General features: G+C 39.8%; 1 protein-coding gene across 4 annotated transcripts in view; it reads left to right on the top strand.

Annotated features, from left to right (window-relative positions):
- csnk1g1 (casein kinase 1, gamma 1) overlaps window positions 1-17,116 on the top strand; it is a 46,419-nt gene that overhangs the window by 11,285 nt on the left and 18,018 nt on the right. For all 4 annotated transcript variants that reach the window (XM_030077088.1, XM_030077081.1, XM_030077072.1 and 1 more), the window contains exons 3-8: window positions 289-329; window positions 1,953-2,022; window positions 9,337-9,488; window positions 14,272-14,506; window positions 14,846-14,931; window positions 16,896-16,980. In XM_030077088.1, coding sequence (XP_029932948.1) covers window positions 289-329; window positions 1,953-2,022; window positions 9,337-9,488; window positions 14,272-14,506; window positions 14,846-14,931; window positions 16,896-16,980 — 669 coding nt within the window. The remainder of the gene's footprint in view (window positions 1-288; window positions 330-1,952; window positions 2,023-9,336; window positions 9,489-14,271; window positions 14,507-14,845; window positions 14,932-16,895; window positions 16,981-17,116) is intronic.

The raw sequence follows: 17,116 nt of genomic DNA, 5'->3' as shown, positions 1-17,116 counted from the left end.
TGAGCATTGGCGGGATGGAAATTCCTTTCTCTTTGGTCCCTTTGTGCCATGCACTTTTCTCCTTCTGTGTTTTTTTCCCTCTCCAGTGCTCTTCAAACTCACTTTAGTGCTGTCTTGAAGTTGTGTTTGTGTGTAAGCTTTTGCAGTTTTTGTGTGTTTGAGTCAAGAAACGTGCCATCACTTACGAAGTTACAGATCCCAGGTGAACTGGCTGTTATAGAGCCTGAAGGAGATGTGCTTTCTTTTTCTAAAGATGTCTAATATGCACTTTTCCTTGCTTTGTTTCAGGTAAAAATCTCTACACCAATGAGTATGTAGCTATTAAACTGGTAAGTGTACACTTCCTTTCTGCCCTTGAATCTGTACATCTGCACATACAGTTCCACCTCATGTAGTAATAATTTATAAAATTGGACCAGCACATAAAGTGATCAGAAATCTTCTCAAACCACTCAACCTAAGTGCCTCAATTTACAGCATTGGTCACTCGCTATGTGATGTAGCTCCCCTTCTCAAAAGTTGCTCACATCACATCTATATCTTAGCACCATTATTTTCCGAGGCATTTTTGCACTTTATTTGGTGTCAACAAATGATATTTCACTTCAAAGGTTTGATCTGCTAAATGATGTTAAACTGGAGGGAAAAATCTTGGATTGTTAACCATGAAGAGGGTATTAATAATTACTCTGTGAATGTAAACAGTAATTTTAGCATGTATTTCAAATACTGGTTTGCGTGATGAATTTAAAGGAAATGTAAAATTGGTATTTACTGTCAAGTTTTTTGAGAGTGCAACACACAGAAAACGAAAGCAAAACCGATACAATATATACAGCTGCAGTGGTGTCATTGATATGCATGAATATGAATCTTCTGCTCTTACCGTCACCTTTGGATTGTTTGCACACTCACTTGACTGTGTTTTTCAAACTATGCTGCACATCTTATGTATTAGTTATGTTAGTTGGCGGTTTGTTATTACATTATCCATCTAGAGTGTATTATAGAGCAGTGGGTGAGTTGGTACTGCTTTGATATCAGGCAGTTTTAAAAATGTTCAACTTTTAGGTGACAGAGTTGCTCTGTACATTGAAGCTTTACTCAGGCACAGCCTGCATTGCATGGTTGTCAGTAGCCACTTTGTATTCCAGGCTGATGTCCACAAACATATGACTGATGCAACACCTATCTTTGAAAAGCCCCACTCGGAGTTCAGAATCAACACTTTTGGCTGCAGTGCTCGTTTATACCAGACTGTGCGATGTGTGGAGGGATGGTTGCTAAGCAGGTCTGCTCTGCTCTCAGAGAAATGTGAATGAGTGTTGATACTTGGCTAGGTGTTCTTTTTTTAATGGCTCCTGGACTGGAAATGAGTCATGCCTTTATAATGGCACCCCAGAGAGTTGTAAATTGCCACAGTATTAAAGTATGAAGCCCTCCGTACAAGCCAAATAGTTTTCAGCTGCTCGGCCTACCTACCGTCTTGGTGGACTGGCACTGCTGCAGTGCTTTGGTATCTTCATTTGAGAAACATTTCCACACCGTGCTTTTTTTGAAAGCTGGTACTGCTGTCATACTGCATACTAAAGGAAAATGATTGTAAAATCTGAACTTAGACCCAGCTCATTTTTTACACAACAGTTAGCAGAAAATGAATCCCCAGACGTCTGTTCTTTGTCCGTTTAATGAAATTTGTCTTCAAAAAATGTTGTTTTGCATTCATATAAATTTAAACAGTGCTTTAACTTGAGCCTATTTCAACTTTTTCCCCTCGAAATTGCTGATTTAGAATCGCATCTTGGGCTGATTAGTGCTGTTGCAGTTGAAATGTTGTTATTGTGACTGTCACTATTTATTTGTGTGTGTGTGTGTGTGTGTGTGTTTTTCCCCCCAGTTTGCAGAGTTGCTGTGATTAACTGAGTCTCTGTATGTCTCTCTTTGTCATGCAGGAACCAGTGAAATCGAGGGCTCCACAGTTGCATTTAGAGTACCGGTTCTACAAAACACTGGGAAGCACAGGTAAGGTCATGGTTGAGATTCGCAGGCTACCCACCCTGTTTTTTTTCCTGTATGACTTTGACTGTTTTGATAGATGACTCTAAAAGATTACCTCATTTCCACAACAAGTGATTATTCCATCCAGGTTACAGTCATGGATGCTGATACTAAGCTGTGTCAGCACCTCACTTTAATCTCTAGACTCTGTGTGTGTATGTGTGTGTGTACAGAGCCTGTAGAAAGGTGACTTTGCTCATGAATGTAGATACCAGGGGTGCAATCTAGTATGAGGGAAAAGGCAGATATAAAAGTCCCCCAGTGCACCCACAAACCTCTGGCTTCCTTCCTGATGCATTGAAAACACTTCCTTGTTGGTATTACAGGGAAGAAGAAAGAAGTACTTTTTTGTAACAGCCGGGCTAAATAGTGCAAATTTGTGCTGTCCTTTCCTTCATAAACTCAGTGCAAGTGTGTCATACAGCAAATTCTCATTATGTGTAATAAAACTAGCTGTGACCGTATTGTATGATATGTCTGGGAATGTGTTTAGCCTAGTGTCTTCATGTTGAAAGATGTTTTTATGTACATAGTGAACAAATAAATGGCTTTTTGCTTAAAAATACTGAACATGACAACCCCTCTCTTGTATATTCTGTGAAATTTACCTGTGGAGTTTGAGCCTGGTTTGCACATTTTTCCAAATCAAAGGAAATGCTGATAAATAGCTGACAGTGCAGGGCAGTGCTGCGGTGTGGTTACCTGACATGTTGACACACCATTTCTGATGTAAGCCAGCCTGGTACAGCCTACCACTGAGCTACAGCAAAAGGAGGTTTAACTCTCTTACAAGCTGCCTTTTCACTTTCTACAGACATGTTAAACCATTTTTAAATTTAAGGTTAATGTGTGATTTTTCATTGTTTGATAAATTCATTATTTATTTGGTTATTAAAGATTTATTTTGTCATTTTACATACTTAATGACCTTTTTGCTGTAATTTCCCCCAACTACAATCTGTGGTTCTTGGTGATGTGTGTCTTTTCCAGAGCTATGCCATTCAAAACTAAACAAAACCAGTTGCTTCTCGTGCTCTTCCCTTACCTCCTGCCCCTGAAGAATTTCTCCATTTGTCAGGAAAGATTAGTCAAGGTCTACTGATGCGTCTCTGTTACAACAGCCTCTGACAGGAATTTACTGAGGATGGAATAAATGACCACAATAAAATGAAGGGCAATGCTCTTATTTCATCTCTGAGAGGAAATGGGTGGGAACACTAGAAACAATAGGACAATAAAAGATATAAACTTAGCTTTTAATAGCTATATGTTGCTGTTTCATTAAAACTAGGCAAAATAATTCTTTGTTCTCTCCTTTGTCCTTTCTGTAGCTGGTAGTCGAATATGAATACACATTAACAAGTAGAGCTGCTGATTGTAAAGCTGAAGCGGTCGGTTTGGGCCTTGCTGCTTTTGAGTTTATTACTCAGTAGTGCATTGTTTCCTTTACAAAACAGCTTATTCACACTGTTAGAGTGATGACAGGCTGCCGTTGCAGTTTTGCACAGAAAATGTGTTGTTCTTTGACAGGCTTTGCGGAGCTGCACATGCATATATGATAGCCAGACTGGGTACATAATGTCTACTGTTTTGCACAGGCAAGGGTTGGAAAAGGCCAACTGTGCGGAAACTCATTAAATATTTAGAGAGCGGGGCTGCCTCTCTTAGTACTAACCTGGCTCTGTCGTCTCCTCCAGATGGGATAACGTGACCCCATTTCTACTCAGCTGTGTTCTGTGCCACAGCCCTGTGTCAGCCAATCTGGTTGTCAGACAAAGACTGTCTGTGAGCGTTAGTGTCTTTATGAATTAATGTGGTTTGACTCAGATGCTCAAGTGAGGTGTCATTATCTAGGCAGAGCCAGCTGTCACTAGATATTAAAGATAAGGATCCATTTAGGATTGTAGCTTGTTTCTTCAGCCATGTGAATATCATGTGAGAGTATTTCTTGTCAAGGTAGTCAGCAGAAGCTGCCTTGTCTTTACACGACTACGGGGCATTGTTGCGCCAGGGCCGAGACACTTTCCAAGATCGAAAGAGGTATTGTTAGAGGATGGGTGGAAACTGGTGAGCCATGTAAAGGCATTGGCAGCCAGACCTCACCGTGAAACATGACACCAGCTCTCCGGCCACTGCCTGCATTTCAAGCAATAAACTATCCCAGTGGTCAAACATCTTAGAACCAGGATTTAAGTCATTAGAGTCATGCAGAGAAAGGGTCAGCAGTATTGACCTGCAGTTCACATCAGTGGTAAAATGGCTAGTGTTAAAAAAAAAAAAAAACATGTGAAATGGTAATCTGAGCTGGGTTAATGATTTCACTTGATTTAACCAAAAAAAAAAAAAAAAAAAAAAAAAAAACACAAGGAGAGTGAACAGTAAACAAATGATCTGGGTGAGGAACTCGTCCTATGGAGTTTAAGGGCCAGTGAGGAATCAGTGATAAAATATGATTGTAGTCAACAGATTGTGTTCTTGTGCAATTTAGTACATTTCCTTGCATGCCAAACTTTAGAATAAAGGGATTTTATACAAATATGCATCTTCAGAAATACTCACTTTCTGAAGTTATACATTTATATAGAATGGGTCATGAATGTACTTGCACTTCATTAATAACACATTTTTTGGTATTCACATTTTATTCACATTTTTTTGTGAATACCAAGGATGCTCTTGTTCTTGCTTTATTGTGAACAGTTTTGCCCCCTGGAGCCTCCTGTTTCCACCTTTTTCAGATGTTTTTGAAGCATGATCCAGGCCATATAGGTTACCGCAAGTGAAGCAACCTGGAGTTGTTCATTTTTGAAACTTTGACTTTCTTTCATCCAAGGCTGATCTGCATAGTTAAAATGGCCCTCACACAGAAAAATGTATTTTTTTCACCATTTAAATTCATTTTCCTCTGTGCCATGCAGTCAGTGTTCTCTGAGCATTGTACATATTGACTTGTTCTCTGGACATGTAATATTTGGATATCATATTTTGCATGCATATGTGTCATTGAAGAAGGAAATAGAATTTTCTTTTACCTGTCCGAGTGAATTTGTGGCTCACTATAGAAATGCCTTGACACTATAGAGCATTGGACTTCGAGAGTGTGGTGCTGCAGCATTATGAATTTTACTTACTGTGGCTCACTCCAGCTTAAAAGTGGAATCTAGGTAACCTCCCTTTCAAGCTATTCCCAACACAGTTTTGCAGCGCTGTTCTTTTGCATAAAGCTGCTCACTCATTGGTAAGCATAGAAGTCCACTGCAGACCTCCAAGCATTGCATCATCATCATAAGTCATGGTTTTCAGAGGCCAAAGTAAAGGTCTGGTCTAGGGCTACTAAACAATTAATAAAAAATACTATCAAATCTGCAGTTTGGCTAAGTGCAAAATCCACATTGCAGAAGCTACATTTTTTTGATAAAGGTAAAATGTGACAAAAAATTGTATCAGTTTTTATGGTGTTACACAGATGCCCTGGTCTACAAATTCTATTTTGTACATATAATAAAACATGTTTATTTGGTACAGACCTCAGGAAAAAAACACACCATCATTTTAACAGCTTTTTCTGTGAAAATTAAAAACTAAAATACTAAAATTGTGAGTCCTGTAGCTATTGCAATATCTGTAAAAGTAATCGCAATATGATTTTTTAAATTTATTTATTTTATAACATATCGTTCAGCCCTAGTTTCTGACAGCTGGCTGAAAAATCACTCAGAAGGCAGTGTGAAGGGAGATTTGGGCGAGTGCCTCTCAGTCAGGCTTAGATCAGACCGCTCACACTGAGCATTCATCTTGTGCAGCATTGTTGTGAAGGACTGCAGCGAGCCTCTCTGCGAGCTCAGTGATGTGGAGAAAAAAGGTGTTCTTCAGTACATCGTGCAGCGTGGCCTTTTTTATTGTGTGGCTGAGAGACTTGATGATGAAAAAAATATCCTGCTTGTATAAAGTTGTGTACTGTGGGAGTAATTATGTAAAGCGTGACAGTAACCCCAGTTTCAGTTCTGCTCCACCGCTGGCCCACAAGTTTTACTGTAATGCACTCGGTGGAGACAGAGGGGGAGGGATCATGACCAGCAGATCAAATCAATCTGATTACACAGGGTCAAACCTAACACTATCAAACATCCAGTGATGTTCACCTGATTTTGATTTATAAACCCAGAAAGCAGAGAATTGTTGATTCAGCCCCTAAAACACTGTCAGTCTTGCATATGGAGGCCCTTATACATGATATTTTGTGCCTCAGACAACACCTAGGTATCAGATGTGTTGTAGTGTTTCCAACCCCTTTATTATTGAAGCTTTATTCATTTTCCCCATAGACATACTCTGGAGTGTTAACATCTTAATTAACCACATCTGTTAACCAAGCCTTCAGACCACAATTTACATGGATGTGCTTGTTGCATTTAAATCATTCAGTTCCACTTTTCTTTCCTTCCATTTGATATTTGTCTTTTTTTTTTTTTTTTTGTGTTAAGATATGAGGTTTTTGGTTGAACTTGTCTTTCAAGCCCAGGCCGTTTCATTCCAAATCCTTTAATCCTATTTAGCGTTGTGTCAATTTTGGGTCACATGCAGTGTTATTTCACTAAATTGGCATGGATATTATATTCCATCCATTTGTCTTGTTTTCTAGTGCAGGGAATAATTTGTATTTAGGCTATTCTTGCAGCAAAAGCTTCTTTTTACTACTAACAAGACACAAGCAAAATGTGGAGGAATGTCCCCAGAACATTTTAGGGCACCACACCCAGGCAGTGCTCTAGGATGTAGGCTGAGGGAAGTCTAAATGAGTACGTTGGATTAGTTTCTTTCATTACAGGTTTACTCAAAACACTTTTGAATATTGCAGTATGAGTTTAGGGATGCCTCACAGCACCGGCTTTCTTAGCTCTCTTAGGAAAATGTGTGTTTCTGCATGTAATGATGGTTCTATTAGTTTTCCTTTGGTAGTTTAAATCGCGACCAGCCTCGTTTTCAATTCAACAGCCGCTTATCCACTTATTTACAGTATATCTCCAATCTGACACCTTTTAGGCCTCCCACAAGCACCCGAGGTTTCAAGGCACTCATTCCTATGGTACAATTAGCAACCCACAGAACTGGATAATGGCGTCCAGAAACACAGGATGGAGCACAGTATGACTCCTACATGCCCAGATGCTAGCTGACAGCATTACCCAGCTGGCACATGTCACATGAATATTTGCTCCTCAGCAACATATTGAACGTAGGGATGTTTAGGCACTTAGCATCAGCATTAGTGTTGAGCAATCTGGCTGATTATCTGATGTTGCTCATGACAACCTAGATGAGAAGCCCCTCATGCCTGTGGTCTCGCTCAGTAAACCGATGGAGGAATTTAAAAACATGTTAAAGACATGAGAGAACAAAAACCTAACCCTTTAAAACCGAGGCAGTTTCACTAGATTTCTTTCAAAAAGATGGGAAAGAAAGTGATTAGCAAATTGGCAAAAAATTAACTGAACATTAGTTAAATTTTTTTACTAGTGTGTGTTGAAGATTACTACAGAATTACCACAGAGTTACCCAGAAAAAGGTTTTAAAAAATCAGTTAATTACTTTAGTTACATTGAGTGAATTTTGTTCAGAGGGTGAGATAAAACCTTTCAAAATAAAAGCCTGCTCACAGGCTCCTGGGATTCAAAGGGTTACGGAACGTTTTGATGGGACAGTGAATCACAGTTCTCGAGCAAACATCAAGTCATGCTTAACCAAAGTAAATTAATGGTGAGATCAGATTTCCTGCTCTTTGAAATTAGGGCTCAGGATGTGGTCAGGAAGACAAAACAGGGATATAAGAATCACCCATTATAAATAAATGACACATTATAAATGAAAGGGAATTGTGCATACAGAAAACTTGAAATCCTGCAAAAACATGAGATAATTCGTTGCTGCAGGATGTGTAGGCTTATAAATTGAGTCTCTTTGTGTTTTCTGTTGATAGTGCCAATGACAGCCAGAGCTTCCCAAATACTATGACTGTACACTGACTGCAGAAAATGTTTGTCAGTTTCATCTTGGAAACCCTCCAAAGCTGCATGACAGAAATGCTGATTCAAATCTTACTTTGCCTTCACTTTAGTAGATTGTTGTTTTCAGAGAGAGGCTGTTGAGTTTTTGTTTGTTTTAAGCCAGAATTTCCATCACTGCTTCTGTATTGTTATGAAATATGAAATGTTGTGTTGCACTGTGCCACCTATTAACATTTAAATTTTAAACACTTTGCCAGAGTGACTCACTGTTACAGTAGACACAAAGCATAAATTTCCATATCATGAGAATTGCAAACCCATATTCCTGTGGCTGCAGAGTGGCCACACAAGACCGAAGCACTATGAAAAGAATTAAAACAAGCAGACAGATGGAAGGGATTTTTTGCAGCAATTAGAGTCAAGTAGAAGAGGGAGGATATGATTTGGGAGGTGCTGACGGGAGGCACTGTACAGATGAGCTTTCAGCCTACAATGACAGAAGAGTGGCTCTGCATTTGCAGGCAGTTTGTAGTGTAGTTAAGTTTAGGGTTAATGATTACCCAGCAGCAGTCTGTCCTCAGTAACCTTGCTCTGCTCCTCCTATCTGTCCAGTTTGATGCCTCTGCTAATGGTTAACCTTGAATCCAACTTGGGAAGATCATTTGTCAAGGGAGGTCAGAATAATAAAGGGTCTTGCTACCTCCATTTATTCAGAATTCGTACCCCCATGTCCAGCTGAAAGACTCCCTCAGCCCATTATTGCTGTTTATAATTATTAGCCCTGCCTCAAATAATTTCTATTTACTTTTTCCAAGCTAGCAGCAATGATCCTCTTTGCCTCCTACACATATGTGAAAAAGTTAACCGGTGAAGTCTTACAGCCAATTCATGCTTCACCTCAGTGTTTGCAGTGTGCACAGCTCGCCCCGTCTATGTGCAGAGCCAGTCAGTTCATGGTTCTTGAAGTCACATCGACTTGAGGAAACAGTGATGTGCTAATGATGCAGTACACTTCACAGGCAGTGTGATTCTGTCCATGGTTTTCCAAACATACAGAGGTGTGTGACTGCTGAGACCCTTCATGAACCGCCTGCACAGTCGTGCATGCTGCAGCTCTGTAATATCGCTGCAGATGCTGCACACACTGCAGGACACATGAATTGGCTTTTAGACTTAATTGAGGATAAGTACAGCTTTGTCTCCATGTGGCTTGGATTTCTGTCTCTTGTTTGTCTGATTGCTCTTTTTTCATTTTTGTTTTTTTTTTTTCCAGCGGAAGGCCTGCCCCAGGTTTTTTACTTCGGGCCCTGTGGGAAGTACAATGCCATGGTTCTGGAGCTGCTGGGCCCGAGTCTAGAGGACCTCTTTGATCTTTGTGACAGGACCTTTTCTCTGAAGACTGTCTTAATGATAGCAATTCAGTTGGTGAGTAGTTCACAGCACTGTGTGACCCAGTGAATTCTCACAAGGGTAGGGTATTTATTCTGGTTCAGCTGTGCTTATCAAAAACACAATGAGCAAACTCTGCTGCTGCATTTGTCAATGATGAATTCATTCAGATAGTAACAGTTCAACTTAATGTAACTCTTATATGGTTTATACATTAGTTTTTTTTCACTCAGTGAAAAGAGTCCATCCAGTTTACTCTCAAGATGCTGATGCCCCTCAAAAGGATTTATAGATTTTATAAATTCGCCATTACATTTTTGTCTTGTTTTCAGCAGTGTGATAAGAATTATCTTAGTGATGGATCTATCATGCGAATGGGTTTTATGTCATATGTTGTTGGTTGGTAGTTAATCCATCTAATCTCAGTGTCACCTGTGTTCATTTGCTTGGCTTTGAGAACAGCAGATACCTAAACATTAAACAAACACAGTAATTTTGCACACATGCTTGACATCCTTTTAGGCCATTACATTGCAAGACAGGTAAACAGGAGTGGTAAACTAAACTATGGACAAGAACAAAGCAAAGCAGTGCGTGTTGGAGCCATGCACCAACACATCTTTAACAACGTCACACCAGAGAAACTGCAGCCAAGGTTGAGCATGTTAGCTCAACCCACTTGTTTGTCAGCATGGACAAGTCAGCTGTAGTGGAACAGTTTGAACACATTGCTCATCAGCAGCTGGCACCGGCATAAAAACACACACAACACAACATCAGACCGTGGCATGGCAGTGCAGTTGCTCAGAAAAAGGTTCCTGTCGAATTCAGTTATTAGTTACAAGTAAAGTAGCTTTGAGATAAACAATTAATCTTCATCAGGCGTAAACAAAATAAAAAGCTGTAGGAGCTCTCACGGCCAAGTTACAGTTGGGTTTCGTATAGTGGTATTTGCTGTTCCATACAAGTGTAATAGATCCTTCAAGTTGTGAGTCAGCTCATTCCCTGCAGTGAGAACGAGCACTTCAACAGGACTGTTGTTCTCCAGAAAGAATGAGGTGGATCTGGACCAGCAATCAACATGAAATCTAGCAGCGGCCCAACGTTGAAAAAGTGTTTTGAAGGATGCACAACACCGCTCATTTCAATCACCATGCAAACACTCGGCGTGTAGGGGAACTGCTGCGTAGTGATACAGAAACAAAGTAGCTCCATCAGTTTAGCAAGCAAGAAGTCTGGGGGGGAAAAAGCATCTACAATGAATGCCAAACCAGCATGTGTTCTTGTGCATCCTTCAAAACATTTTTTCAGCTCACAATGGTGAGGTTTGCTGATCCAGATCCCACTGCTTTCATTTTGGAGAACAATAGTCCCGGTGAAGCACTCATTCTTGCTACAGGGTAGGAGCTGACGGGTCAGTCTAGGAGGATCTATGACACTCATACAGAGCAGCAACTACCACTGTATGGGTAAGAACCCCAACTATTACTTGAAATACATACATAACTTTTTATAAGATACATCGGCATATGTTTTGTAGATTTCCAGAGTAGACTTGCGTGACAAAAAAAATATTACAGCTTTCACGAATGCATATTTGCAAGCACTGTCCACATAATTCAGGCATCACTGTAATGATTTGCAGTAGGAAACAATAACTGTGTGGAGTAGATGTTAACATAATTCAATAAAAACAGAAATCTGTGTACAAATGTTAATGGGACAGCACCCAGTGTGGCAGCATGGACTCTGTGAAGCTGGGGAAGTCTAAACCAAATATTTACCAAACATTTAAAGGAAGAGAGGGACAGAGTCTTGGAGAGAAATTTTATTGCCACCACTCCATAAGCCTTTCACCGGTTCATTGTCCAAGTATTCCAGAGGACACTGCATGGGGCTGGGATTAAAGTGTTCAGCGATCCTCTCTGTGATGAGTCTGTACTGAGAAGCAGTGGGTGGATGTGGATTTGACGGACTTTTTTCTTTGGTTTGCATGTTTCTTGCAGCTGAACTGAAAGACCTGCTGAGAGTAAAGTCCTCATGATGGATTCAGGAGCCTTCTCCGACTCTGACACTAGGCATTCTGTTATGTTCTAGCTGGGAGAATTTTTTTTAAAGCAGTTAGATGTGTGTTTTGATCCATCCCTCTTCAGAACTTTGCCTGAATTGGTTCCCCAGATTCGCAGTTTGTAAACTCCTCCACCTTTCAGGCCCAGTATAGCTGCCTTCCAAGAGGTTCTTTTGCCCCCGCTGTGCTTTTTGTCTTTCTTCGATATGTAGGACGAAGGGATTCATATTGTGTGATGTTTTCTCCCTAAACCCTCCATCTTCTCAGAGTGGATGCTGGATTCTGAGTCTAAGATGAGTAAATTTATTGACTATAGGATTTGGTTGCTGAAGCTCCATGTGTATATCTGTTAGGGTTGCTTGATTATGGCAAAATGTTGGGAAATGTCATGCATTTATTGAACTTTAAAGGGAAAAAAAACAGTGGATTTCCTTGAACTTTAAATATAAACATGCCAAAGCCTGGCTGAGAGTGAGTTTGGATTTTTAGGGAGGGACGAAAGCGTACTGTTACAAAGGAAAGGGGTGCACTGGATTTACAACACACTACAAAACAGCAGCTTCTCTGTGTAACAGAAAGTGGCTTATCAGTTGTGATATCTTAATTATCTTGTTTTCATAATCGTCGGAAGACAAAATCATAATTTAAAGTTACATTGGATTAATCCCCCAGCCCTACTATCTATGCTCCCTCTGCAAGAGTTCCTGGCTTTTTTGTCCACTGGGTGCCTCACACAGGCCTCAGGATCACCTTTTGTAAATAGCGCTATTTTCAGAATTTTCCATGTCTCAGTCAAACTTTTTTCTGTTTAAGCTTTGCATGTGCAAGACACTGCGCCAGATTTTGCTCTCTGAGACAAGTTTTTGAGATCTGAGATGAAATCCTCATGTCAGATTCATCACTGAACCTTGCTGAGTTTGAGCGGGTCAGAGAGGCAGTCAGACCAAGTCTACAAGCCATCTCAGACATCTAGAGATTTTCTGACATGTTTGATTTTGTCAGCTCAAAATCTTCACGACTTGTAGTGTGGAATATGCCAAGGCAAGTTTTGATAACAGTCAGCAGCTGTAGCTGTTCAGAGCTCGCAGAGCTCATAAGGAGCAGAAAAGGTGGAAACTGCAAAACCACCACATTATCATGACTTTATAATTAACCTCCAGCTCTCTGTGATTTCTCATTCTGTCCTCCAAATTTGGCAGCCAGCAGTATTATGTTTTTTTCTTTTTTAGTGCAAATTACACAAAAACACAACATAAAACCACTGTGAGCTGCTCTGCCTTTTCAAGCTCCATTGTTGCACAGTCACATGGAAAAACAAAGTCTTGTTATGCCTTTGTTTTGGTAAGACAGTGGATAATCAGATCAAATCCAAGTGAAAAAAAATCTTTTAATGTGCAACCTCCTGTTTGTGCTGCACCATTTAATTTGCCTCCACTTCAGAAATAAGACAAGCAACTTCAAGATAAAAGATTGGTTTGTTTTTTGGCAGTTGTGTAGTTTTCATTCAGCTTTACACAGCCTTCATTTACTTGCTTTCACATTCAAGTACTTGAGCTTGTCTTTGTTGTGTTTAAATAATTAGGCGGTTGATGTCCTATTGTTTTGGTCAGTTGCAAGAATATATCCTGAAGGGTCTGAGCCTTGAGAGCACTTGGTTTAAATTTCTCTCCAGCGCCCAGATGTAATGTTTTCTGATGATCAGTGCTTTTGTATAACTCCCTGCACGATCATCTCGCCTCCCGCTGACATGAAATTTCAGTCCAACATCAATGCAGACATGTTGTGTGGTAGCACTGGGTCAGTGTGGAAACCATACAACGTAATGTTAGCAGTGTATGTGGACATAATGGAATCTACTGTGGTGGACTGTAGGATGAATGAGTCATGTCTTTGAGTTCGTGATCGTGTGTTTAATGGGTATTGGTATTGAAATCAGTGACTAATAAGGACTGGAATAAACTGCCTCTCAAAAAAACGGTAAATTGCAGTGGTCAGCATCTGTGGGTCTAATGTTCTGTCTGAGTCATCATGACATAAGGCTGTGCGATATGATTTATATGGTGGGACGAGAGGAAAATATCTAGAATAGAGATTTTTTCTCTGTCGTTTCTATCGCTTTTGGCACTAAAGCCGCCTTTTGGCAGTATTTTACGTCACTGAGTCGGAGTTCCTAGTTGTCTTGAATGCATCATTGCTACTCTCGAATAACAAACAAACATGGAGGACTGTGACTCAGAACAAAACTCTGACACAGAATAACACTCAACAACAGGGACTTGTATCTAAAAACAGGGGTATTTCATTCATGATATTTAAATCTATATCATGATAGAAGTTTTTGTCCATATCACACAGCCCTGTCATGACTTCTTGATTCATGATTTCTTGACTCAGTGGCCTCGTTTTTGCCATTACCTGCATTTAAAGGCATGGTAAACCCAGTTAAAAACAGGGATTTTCTTATTTAGTGTTGTTCTTGAGTTCTCTCTTCATCATCCACCAAGATCTGAGAGTTTCTAAAAGTCAATAACTGTAATGGAGTTTTCGGGGCAGCATTTTGTACAGCAGTGACTCAGGAGAAATCAGCTGATAGGCCTCTCCCTGCAGAGAGACGCCTTTCCTCAGTTTCATGCTGATTTCTATACCCAAAGATGACCAAAAAAAAAAAATTAATGAAAAATTACACTGTTTAGTTTTCAGTCCCTTTAATGTTTTGTTTTTTGCTGACTCCTTTGTATCCTTCCTCACCAGATCTCTCGAATGGAGTACGTGCACTCTAAAAACCTCATCTATAGAGATGTAAAACCTGAAAACTTTCTCATTGGACGGCAAGGGAACAAAAAGGAACACATTATCCACATCATTGACTTTGGCCTGGCCAAAGAATACATCGACCCTGAAACCAAAAAACACATTCCATACCGGGAGCATAAGAGCTTGACTGGCACTGCCCGATATATGTCCATCAACACACATTTGGGCAAAGGTAAAAGACTGATTTCTTAACTTTCTGTTCTTTTATGATCCTCAGTATTGTTAAGATGTTCCTGTTGTATAAGGTGGTCTGAATCCTGAATGAATATTGTTTTTAAGTGAGGAAAATAATCAGGCACTTTATTTGTGAAGTGTTTTTTTTTTTATACACATCTTGAATACCTTTGGAAGTCTTTTAAAGGACTAGTCCTTCTCTAAAGGAATGTCTCTAGTACCGGTAGTGCTCAGGCTAAGTGGCCAATGGACAAGTTTTATGCTTAACACACAAGAGTGGTGTTATTGTCGGTTTCTGTGGCTCACTCAGCACAATTTATTCAATCTCTTGTTACAGAGCAAAGCCGGCGAGATGACTTGGAGGCCTTAGGTCACATGTTCATGTATTTCCTTCGTGGGAGTCTACCTTGGCAAGGACTAAAGGTAGGCCAAGTGTATTCAAGTGTTATGAAATCATTGTCAGTCATGGTGGAAAAACAATCATCCTTCGATAAGCTCAACACAACTGAGGGCTGACATAATTCCACAGCCTGAAAGTCTGCATGTAATATTTGAACTTGTTTTTGAACCATTAGGAAAGGTTTCTTGAAAGCCAAAGTCAGTAATAATAAAATTATTCTCATGTGAGGAAATTGTGCCTAGCAAATTTCTCATTGCTCAATCTTCAAGCACGTTGAACCTTGGTGTAGTGTGTGTTGTCAAGTTCCCTGGGTGTGATCTGAGTCCACATGGTGGTGAAATCTCCTCATTAGCTGCTCTCTGCTCCCCTGGACTGCTAATCCACAGCACTGGATTTATATCTCTCCCTTCACTTCCATAGCAAAACAGCTCCCAAAACACTTAACACATAAACCAACACAAACCTGTCCCAGTACCATGTTTCATATAATTGTATAGTTTCATACAATTACAATTATTGGTGAAAGTGCTGTCTGGTCATTTCTTCCTGGTGTCACGTTGCTACGCAGAAGTTTCCTTCAGACATTTCCTGCTGGATTTTCTTTCCAGTTCAAATAGAAAAAGAACAAGAAAAGAGACATTTAATTTTCTCAGAAAATGGGTACCAGGACTTGATGTTTTTCATATTGGAATAATAAAAGTGTCACTGTTTTACTGTGGAAATGAATAAAGAGACCTTTTCCCACATTAAATGCTGGTGTTTGGTGGGATATGGTGCATGGAATTGTAAATATAGTAATGTGTCTTCTCATTTATTGAAGTGTCACAGTTAAGGAAGACTGTTAATTTGCATTGAATTGCCTTTTCTGTATTGTTTTTGAGTTTTTAAGTTTACATTTAAGCCACCAAAAATGTGCTGTGGCCGCAAAATTTAGGGGCTTGGTGGCCTGTCAGGCTAGTGTTTAAAAATATTAGTGTCTATCCCTGGCTGGAATCAGAAACACCACAGAAAAAGAAATTGAACATCCACATACTTTGATCCACATAGATTCTAGTTGATTTGCAAGGTTTTGGTCTCTCAGATATTCTTCAAGGTGTACTTAGAGAAGAAACAGAATGTTTTGTCGCCAAGTACACCTCGAATACAGGCTGTGACACTGAACACTTGCAAATAAATGACATTTCTGCTTGAATCTAAGTGTGCAGATGTTCCAGTTCTCAGTCTCTTCAACAGACACCAAGAAGAAGACAGTTCGGTTCCAATCAGTGCACAGTTTACTAATGTCACATTACATAATATCTGGGTTTTGAACTCTTCAGATTTCAAACTGTTAGCTGTTGCTGCACTTTGGAGCCTTGCGTGGTTTAAAATTACTTGTGTTATTTAGAATGATCATTTTTTTTTGCAGCCTCTTGGCCAAAACAAGAAGCTAAAAAAATCTAAAATTTTATTTTGGAGTAAGTTGAGTGTTTAAAGAAATGTTTGGGCCCTGAAATGGAAAGTGACTGTTCTTATAACTTAGAAGTAGCACAGGAATATCAAGAGGCAGTTACAAATGGTGTCCTGAAGTGACATGTTGGAGACTTTGGCAGCCACACACTCCCATTCCACTGGACATCGCTTTCTACTTTTTAAAACAGGATAATCTATCTTATTTCTTATAAACATTCTTGCCAGTATGACATAATTAGCTTCACAGCCATTAAACTGGCGGCTACCTAGCTGCTGCTATTCACTTGGATATAAATTGTAGCATGTCAGATTGTTTTTTGTGGTTTATGATGGTGAATTAAAATGGCAGTGCCCACATTAAATGGCATTTATACCATTTATGAAAACAATAGCGCGCCACCCACACATGAACTTGTCATTTTTCATTTTACCAGCCTATGTTAAAAACCAAATGTCATTTTGCTTATGCAACTCTTATTAATATACATTAGGTAGCAGAATTAATTAATGACTTCCTGCTTTGCATCTCCTGCAGGCCGACACATTGAAAGAACGATACCAGAAGATTGGAGACACAAAACGAAACACTCCCATTGAGGTCCTTTGTGAGAACTTCCCAGGTATGATGACGTCTTTTTATCCCAATATCTCTGTCCTGATACTGTCGGATAATAAAGACGGGGTTTGTACAGAGGCTGGAAATCTTTTAACGCTTGAATTTTAAGGTGGTGTTTCCCAAGGTTTGCAAATGGAACC

This window comes from Myripristis murdjan, chromosome 3 (genome assembly GCF_902150065.1).
Source record: "Myripristis murdjan chromosome 3, fMyrMur1.1, whole genome shotgun sequence".
Lineage (NCBI taxonomy): Eukaryota > Metazoa > Chordata > Actinopteri > Holocentriformes > Holocentridae > Myripristis > Myripristis murdjan.
The sequence above is the reverse complement of the archived record's forward strand: the minus strand, read 5'-3'. Positions and strand labels throughout refer to the sequence as shown.